We start from the raw sequence: 8,304 nt of genomic DNA, 5'->3' as shown, positions 1-8,304 counted from the left end.
ATCAAATTAGGTAAATACTATCATACACAAATGATGTAATCAATTCACTTTATTTTTAAACACTTGTAACGATATCACCTTCGATTTCGGGATGATATTTAAACAACAAAATCATGTGATATAATTTTTAAAATCTGAATACATAATCTAACTTTCTTTATATACAACCGTAATTGCCGGTAAATACTTAATGACTTTAAAAAGACAATCAATGAAAATTTTGAATTAATATCTAATTTAATTTGTCCAAACGGACTAATGAATTTTTCAAATTCAACATAATAACATACGTAGCTAACCAGTCAAGGTTATAGCTTAATACATCTTTTGATATATTCAATATAACTATACCTATAATGAGTTTATATATGAGGTTGATATAAAAGAAATTAACATATGACTATTGGACAATAAGGACTTCTGAAATAAAAAATATTAATACAAACCGTATAGAGCAAGCAGTCATATAGCTCCTCCTACATTTTGAAAATATTGAAATTGCCTTATAGTTGATATCATTTAAGTGAGACGAACATTCTTACTTATACAAAAAACAAATTTATATTTGAGATTTCTATATTCTCAAATATGATAGGCGTTTCGAGCTATATTCGATTTTTATTTGTACTTATATATCATAAAGATGATAGGCGTCCCGAGATAGATGAGAAATATTTCTTGAACTAAAATCTGTGTTATACTATTTTTACTAAAATATATTTGTATCTACTTGATGGATATAGAAACCTAAGGAGACTACAAAAATCAATAATAAAAGAGACATTCTATCAATACGAAGGAGACCGCGTGAGAAATAGGTAATGAATGATCAAATGAGTTATCGGCTATATAGATAGAAATCATATAATATATTATGTTAAGTTATATTGTAATGAATAATGGCAATATATATAATTAGTCTAATGAGGAGAGAGCTTTTAATTAAAGGATGTGAGAGTGATTTAAGTGTTGACATCTAAGAAATGACAATTTGGTTAATAACACATGAGGTCAAGGTTAGTTTAAAATAATGCTCCTCAGATGATAAAAAAAAGATATATAATCTCTTCATGTAAATTATGTAAAATCAGTAGACCACCGACACTCCATCCGGTCTTCAATCATCTAATTAACTAATCAGCGTTCATACTCGAGATAATGACCAGACAAGAAAATGAACAGGTATACCCATCCATATAAATTGTACTTGAGAAATAAAAACCGGTTTAAACCAGTTTATGAGGAGGAAAATAAACAGTATGTAAATCAAACCGCCCATAAAGGATTACTACTGCTGATTCCAGATAAATTGTACTTGAGAAAAAAAAACCGGTTTAAACCAGTTTATGAGGAGGAAAATAAACAGTATGTAAATCAAACCGGCCATAAAGGATTACTACTGCTGATTCCAGACCGGTTTGAACGGTCAACACCATTCCAACATCTCTTAACCATATGTTGACAAAAAAAAACACCATATCTATGCAGCCTAAAGCAGCTAGCTAGCGAGCTTCTGAGCATTCTTGACTGCTCCTATATAGTAATGCAATCTCCATAGCATTATGTTGTCCTCCTGAAAACACACAGATGCTATCAATCTTCCCCCCCTTAACTTACAGTTACAGACCACAATCTATTTAACTGTATTATATTCTGTCTTACCGACTGATCCAAGTTGGCAATAACCTCGTCTGAAAATTCCTTTCCAGATGTTTTGCAATGTTCTTCTACTATCCCAGCGATACGGTCACGGTTTCCCCCAGGTAACTCCATGATTGCTTTCCGAAGATCTAACTTTTCGCCGCGGCTCATAGGCCTGTTTCACAAGACCTCAATAAGTAACAATTAAAGAAGAATGCTTCAATTGTACATGAAAAAAACTATATACCTGCAAGTAGCCACTACATCATCAAGGATGTTCTCGAGTTGCTGCTGCATATCATCCAGCTTTTCAAAAGGCAAAACCAAACACACAGAAAATTTATTAGCATTTTTTTCTCAGGAACAGGATGTAGCACATCTTTTAAGTGCATTACCTCATGAAGGAGAACATTTGAATACTGGGAGGTTAATTTCTTGACAATATCAGGGTTAGACAGAAGATTCTTCACATCATCTTCCTAAATGAACCACTGTGAGACAAGAAGAAGAAAACAAAATCCGGAAAAATAAACATGAAACTAAAAGACATACTGTTTCCTCTTCAGAGTCTGCAGGAACACTACATTTGGTTGCCTTGTCTGAAAACAGTTTCATGCTGCACACACGCATATGCATCTACAATTCACAAATTGCATTATACTCTTTTCATCAATACGATATTATAAGGAGAGTAGAACTTTGATGTATATGTATACCTCGTTAACTTCTGGAGTTAGATCCCTCACGCACTGCCTTAACAAAACATTCAAATCCTCTCTCTTGAGATGTGACATCCCAGCTCCTATTGCAGTGTTGGAATGGCTCATAGTGGCTTCTTGATCGCGAAGCGAGATCTTTTCTTGTTGAGACAAGAGTCGAGATACTTGAGATCTGTAATCACCAAAAGAGTCTGCAGGTTTGACTCTTTGGGTTTCAGACGAAGGAGGCGCTTCTGCTGCTCTTTTAGGCATAGCTTTGATAGACACTGAACTGGTAAGCAGACACACATGAAGATAAAAAAAGAAACTTTGAATATAGAACCACCAACACAAGACTATTCGAACATTGCTAAAAGCTATTTAGTTCCAACTCTGACTATTGTTTGAAACAGAACACTGTATTAGAGTAAGATACTCCAATCTTGTATGAACGACAATCTGGAATTTTCGGTTACAGAGTTTTAAATTCAGAATTTTTACGAGAAAGCTAATGTAATTACGGGGATCATATGAGTATTGGGTATCTCTATAGCGACGTGACGTACCTGGGGTGAGATTTGACGATAACTTACCGAGGAATTCGAAGCGATTGTCGCTGGAAACAGGAGAAGATCGTTTATCGACGGGGAAGCCGAAAATAAAGAAGAAGAAGGAGACCAAACTCTTAAGGCAAGTACACCTGTGTGTCTATGCCACGTCAGTATTGTCTATCTTGGGCCTTCCTATTGTACGGGCCTTTTTATTAGCCCATTTTTTTCGAATAACGTTTTTAGCTTAATTTATTATGAATCTGAAGTAATTAGTTATTACTCTTATCGAAACTTAATAGGTTGATTGTTTGTAGTTTCTAAAATTTGTTTTAAAAAATTCATTTTTTACATTTTCAAAACATGTTTTATTAACTAATTGCAAATTTCAAAAAACTTAATTGCACTTACTGAATTGTTATTGGCTTAAAATTATGAAACAAAGATAAACACAAAAAAATATGCAAATTTAATGTATTTTATTAAAATGTGTGAAAAATCTAGAATATGTAACATTAAAAAACAGAGGGAGTAGTTTTTGGCTTTTGTTTTTGAAAAATCACTTCAATTGCCAATCAAGATTTTATTAAAAATAATTCCCTTAAAAATAATTCCCTAAAAACTAGGGAAACTAGTTTTTCGAATAACTACCTAGTTCTACGCAAAAACCAAAATCTCTATTTTCTTAGGTATTGGAATACGTTGCTTTTCTATCTATCATTTTATTTTTTTATTTTATTTATTTTCAATGATCTCTCCTTTCATTTTTATCCCATAAACTGTTTATGTATTTTTTTTCCACTATCATACATTTATAGCTGTCAAATGGTCCGTCCATGGTCCAAATGGGCACGACCAATTGGACCATTTCAGTTTTTGGCACTAATGGATGGTCCATATTGGACAATGGTCCAAACAAATGTCTAAAACCAATAGAGACCATGTCCAAATGGACATGCCCATGGACACCCAATAAAATTTATAATTATTTTTTAATTATTAGTTTAGATCTTATTTCTAAAATTTTGAAATTAGGTTTACTTTCCAAAATTATAAAAGTATTTTTTTCTTGTCAAAACTGTAAAACTATGTTTTATTTTTTTCTTGTAAAAAAATGTAAAACTGTGTTTTCCTTTCAAAATCGAGAAATTTCATTTTTCCGTCGAAACCGAGAAATTGCGTTTTTCCGCAAAAACCGAAAATTACGTTTTTTCGTCAAAACCGAGAAATTACGCTTTTCCACCGAAACCGAGAAATTGTGTTTTCCCGCCGAAACCGAGAAATTGTGTTTTCCTGCCAAAATCGAAAATTGCGTTTTTTCGCCAAAACCGAGAAATTGCGTTTTTTCTGCCAAAACCGAAAAATTATGTTTTCCGCCGAAACCAAGAAATTATGTTTTCCGTCAAAACCGAGAAATTGCATTTTCCCGCCAAATTTATGAAATACATTTTTTCTTCAAAATGAAATACATTTTTTCTCAAAATTGTGAAATTATGTTTTCCGTCAAAATCGTGAATTTTTTATTTTAACGATAAAACTATTGTTTTAGGTTAAATTGTAAAGTTATGTTTTCTTTTGTTAAACTCATAAAAACATGTTTTAGTAAGTCCATGGACACCCATTGTCCATTTGGTCTTCGCCCAATTGGACCATGTACCAATTGATCTTTTGTCAAGTTTGACCATTTATTAATTGGTCACGTCCATAACCCGCCCAAAATGAATTGGACTGGACTAACCCATGGTCAGCCCGCCCAGTTGACACCTTTACGTACATTCACGTAACCATTATATCATCAAATATAATTCTTGCACTTTTTTTACCAATTTTTTTACACTTAATTAATATTAAATAAGTAAATATACATACAATTATATCATTTATCTTTCATCCCAACACTCAAAAATATTTGATCATATGTTATTTTATATATAAGAGTAAAACTCTGGTATTTATATATTATTAAAAAAAATCTAAAAACATATTTAAAAAATAAAAATATGATTTAAAATTATTATTTTAATTATAAAACAAAGTATATATAACTTATGTTTAAACATAGAATTAAATTTTCTATTATTTGATGTTTTTTACAAATAAGCTTATTTGTATTTTGGTAATGATATTTTGGTAATGATATTATATTTTATTATTTCCATAATAAATATTTTACTATTGATAATATTTTTATTTTATTATTTTATAAGCAAAAGCCAGAAACTAAAAACCAAAATCTAAAATTAACATTCATGTTTTTAAAAAAACTAAAATCTACTGCAAAATCAAAAACAAAAAACCAAAATCTAAAATCCAAAAACCAAAAACTAAAAATCAAAAACCAAATCTAAAATCTAGAAACCAAACAAACAATCATCACCTTAATTGTCGTGATTAGAAAAACATTTCATTTTGTATATTTTAAAATAAAAATATTATGATATATATATTTAACCATATTCAACCAACAGAATAATAGATTGATTATAAAATCAATATATTTTGCATTGATTTATAAAGTAACACTTATTTTGAGACCAATATTTTACTCTGAGACTATAACTGAAATAAAACTGTGGGAATACTACAAAACGTTGAGAAAGACCTGAAGAAAATTAGTGTAAAACCAATCTCACCATACTAACTAATCTTCACTTTCCTGTCTAAATTTAAACTTAAATATGATCTTCACTCTCTCATAGTCTCATTACGTTGGACACGTGTTCTCTCAGTTGTCTTTTGAAAGGGGAAATTACCATCACCACATGTTCTCTCTTTAACTAAACAAAAGATGAAACCAATAAAATTTTCCAAGACAAGCTCCTATGGACCCGGTCAACTGAAACTTCGGTTAAATCCCCTATATCTCTTTTCTTCCCTTTTATATTTTTCACCATTGCCATTAAACAAACAAACAGCAGACTAAAATAAGTAATTTAATACTTAATTACCGCATTTAAGAAAATCTCACATTCACACATTTAAAGATGACAAGGACCATTACGCTCCTATCTATTGCCGTCGCCGTCTTGGCCATCACCGCCGTCTTCGCCGCTGATCCTCCAACACCAGCCGGAGCGCCTAAAGCCAACGCCAACAAAAGCTCACCCACTGCTTCTCCCACCGCAGCAGCATCCCCCAAACAACCCTCCGGAGCAGCATCCCCAAAACCAACCGCCGCAGGATCCCCAAAACCACCCGCCGCAGGGTCCCCAAAACAAACCGCTTCCGCCCCAACCTCGCCGCCTACGGCCTCTGCTCCCACCACCACCAAGAAGAACTCCTCCGCCACTCCAAGCGCTTCCCCATCTTCAGGTGGTGGCGCCCCCGCAAACGCTCCAAAATCTTCGTCAGCCAAAACTCCGTCTCCAAGCCCCGACTCAAGCTCCGGAGGTCCTACCAGCTCATCCGAAGGTCCTACAAGCTCATCGGAAGGTCCTACAAGCTCGTCCGAAGGCCCTACAAGCTCGTCTGAAGGTCCTACTAGCTCGTCCGACTCACCATCCGCATCGTCTCCGCCGTCTCCGACACCAGACATGTCTCCGTCGTCGTCCCCTGATGAAGGACCCACCAGTGAAGGCCCCGAAGCTTCAGCTCCGACGGGAAGAGCCTCGTCGCTTGAGATCTCTATCTCTGGATCTGTTCTCATCGCAGCTGCATGGTTCTTCTTCATATGATGAAATGTTACTCCTGTGTTTTTTATTACACTTATAAAGGGCTCGTTTCATTTAATATTTTTTGGTTCCTTAAAAAAGGTTTGCACTCAGGTTCAGTTGAATTCGTGCATAGTACGGAGGTTAGGATTTGATATATGTTGTAATAAATGTTTCGCTTGGGTTATTTATGATGATCATGTGATCTTTAGTCGTTATACTGACCATTAAAGTCTTATGGTTAAAAGGGTCTATTATACTACTAACTCCGTTTCAGAAAGTAAAATGTTTTAGGTTTTTTTTTGTTCCACAAAGATAGATTTTCTATATTGTTAAGATTTTTTTTTATACTTTTGAGGAACATTAATTGAGAATATTTGAATTGATTAAATTTCATTGGTAGAAAGTTATTGGAAAATGTATAATAAAGTAAAAAATAAATTAAATTATAAACATTTATTAAATTCTTAATAAGCGTGCATGCTCTAGAAAATCTTAATTTCAGGAAGAGAGAGGGAGTAGTAATTTACGTCCATTTTCCAATTGGCTAGCTAGTACATGTTCTAATACTGCCAGCATCAGCAATACTGAAGATCCTTGATATGCAATATACAAGAAAATTCAAATAAAACTTAGTAAGGAAAAAAAACTCTAGGCTACAAGTTAGAACTATACATTACCGCTTGACCAAAAATAAATAAAAAGAACAAGACATTACCAATTTACCCACAAAGGAAAAAAAAACAGAGAATATAATTTAATACAAAAGGGTAAAATATATATTAACTACGAATAATTAGCTTCTGGTGAGCTGAAAAAAAAATTTAGCTTCTGCTGAATAGATTGCTTTCAGTTATTAGATAAATGCATTTGAAAACGAATAACTAGTTAGAATACCCAGTGTTTCAAAAAAAAAACTAGTTAGAATACCCTAACAATATCCTATAAATAGTTATAAAAACCATATCTTTTTATTTATAGAGAAAAGAGAATAGCTCATGTACTCAAATATGGGTAAAAAAACAAAACAAACACCTTAACCCTAAATAGCAAAATAGCCTAATAAAACACTTAACATAATACGTCCATCTCCATTACAAGTTTAAATTCCAAATCCCCATTCCTATTTCTCTTCAATTCTTCTTGAAAAGTTTAATCAATCATCTGCTCTCTGAACCTCACGGAGTCACGGAAAATAATTGTAAATACAATTTGAAAATATACCGCAAACATTCAATAGAAGAAACCGGGGGATCAAAATCATCAACACACATATACATATACCATGGCCAGCCGTTTTTTCTTAGTCTTCCTTCTCGTAATTCTAACAATCGTTAATGGAACATTAGCAGCTGAAATTGCTGAAAAACTTCAACCTGTTGTTGACACCAAAAAAGCAGCAGACAACGCTACGAAGAGCTTGATAGATAGCCTTGGTCCGTCTCAAGATAACCCCGATTACGAAATCCCTTTAGAACTTGCACCCGGCGGTGTCCAGGTGGTGGATGATTACCTTCCCAATATTAGCCCCACCGGAGGAAAAGATGACTCTCTTGCACAACCAGAATCGAATATGGATGTCAATAACTCGCCATCTAGCCCCGCCTCTATATCTTTTACAACCGTTGCCGTTGCTGCGGTGGGAGGAGCCAGCTTATTTTTCTTTTGAAACACATGCAGGAGACCAAATGATGTCCTTTAATTTCGACTACTTATGTAATGTTATAAAAAAAAACTAGAATTTTATTGTATCGAGGAAATTTAAAT

At 33.5% G+C, this 8,304-nt stretch overlaps 3 protein-coding genes across 4 annotated transcripts; 2 read left to right on the top strand and 1 right to left on the bottom strand.

The window, feature by feature from the left end:
* Positions 1-1,175: 1,175 nt before the first annotated feature.
* Positions 1,176-3,015, bottom strand: LOC106325043. Of its 2 annotated transcripts, none has more exons than XM_013763066.1 (7): positions 2,933-3,015; positions 2,358-2,631; positions 2,194-2,277; positions 2,037-2,120; positions 1,889-1,947; positions 1,663-1,816; positions 1,176-1,573 (listed from the first exon to the last, which is right to left on the bottom strand). In XM_013763066.1, the coding sequence occupies exons 2-7, from the start codon at positions 2,610-2,612 to the stop codon at positions 1,499-1,501; spliced, it is 711 nt and encodes a 236-aa protein (XP_013618520.1). In that variant the 5' UTR covers positions 2,613-2,631; positions 2,933-3,015; the 3' UTR covers positions 1,176-1,498. The 2 variants fall into 2 exon arrangements, with proteins under 2 accessions (XP_013618520.1, XP_013618521.1); XM_013763067.1 differs by having other exon boundaries at positions 2,358-2,626; positions 2,933-3,007.
* Positions 3,016-5,579: 2,564 nt separating this feature from the next.
* On the top strand, positions 5,580-6,589 carry LOC106325765 (putative protein TPRXL). The gene is made up of 2 exons (XM_013763815.1): positions 5,580-5,779; positions 5,812-6,589. Exon 2 carries the CDS (start codon positions 5,872-5,874, stop codon positions 6,559-6,561), a length of 690 nt encoding a protein of 229 aa, XP_013619269.1. The 5' UTR covers positions 5,580-5,779; positions 5,812-5,871; the 3' UTR covers positions 6,562-6,589.
* A 1,233-nt stretch (positions 6,590-7,822) lies between these two features.
* On the top strand, positions 7,823-8,206 carry LOC106324366. The gene has a single exon (XM_013762346.1). It carries the CDS (start codon positions 7,823-7,825, stop codon positions 8,204-8,206), a length of 384 nt encoding a protein of 127 aa, XP_013617800.1.
* The last annotated feature ends 98 nt before the right edge of the window (positions 8,207-8,304 follow it).

This window comes from Brassica oleracea, chromosome C2 (assembly GCF_000695525.1).
Source record: "Brassica oleracea var. oleracea cultivar TO1000 chromosome C2, BOL, whole genome shotgun sequence".
Lineage (NCBI taxonomy): Eukaryota > Viridiplantae > Streptophyta > Magnoliopsida > Brassicales > Brassicaceae > Brassica > Brassica oleracea.
Note: the sequence above shows the minus strand (reverse complement) of the source record. Positions and strands in the feature narration are given on the sequence as shown.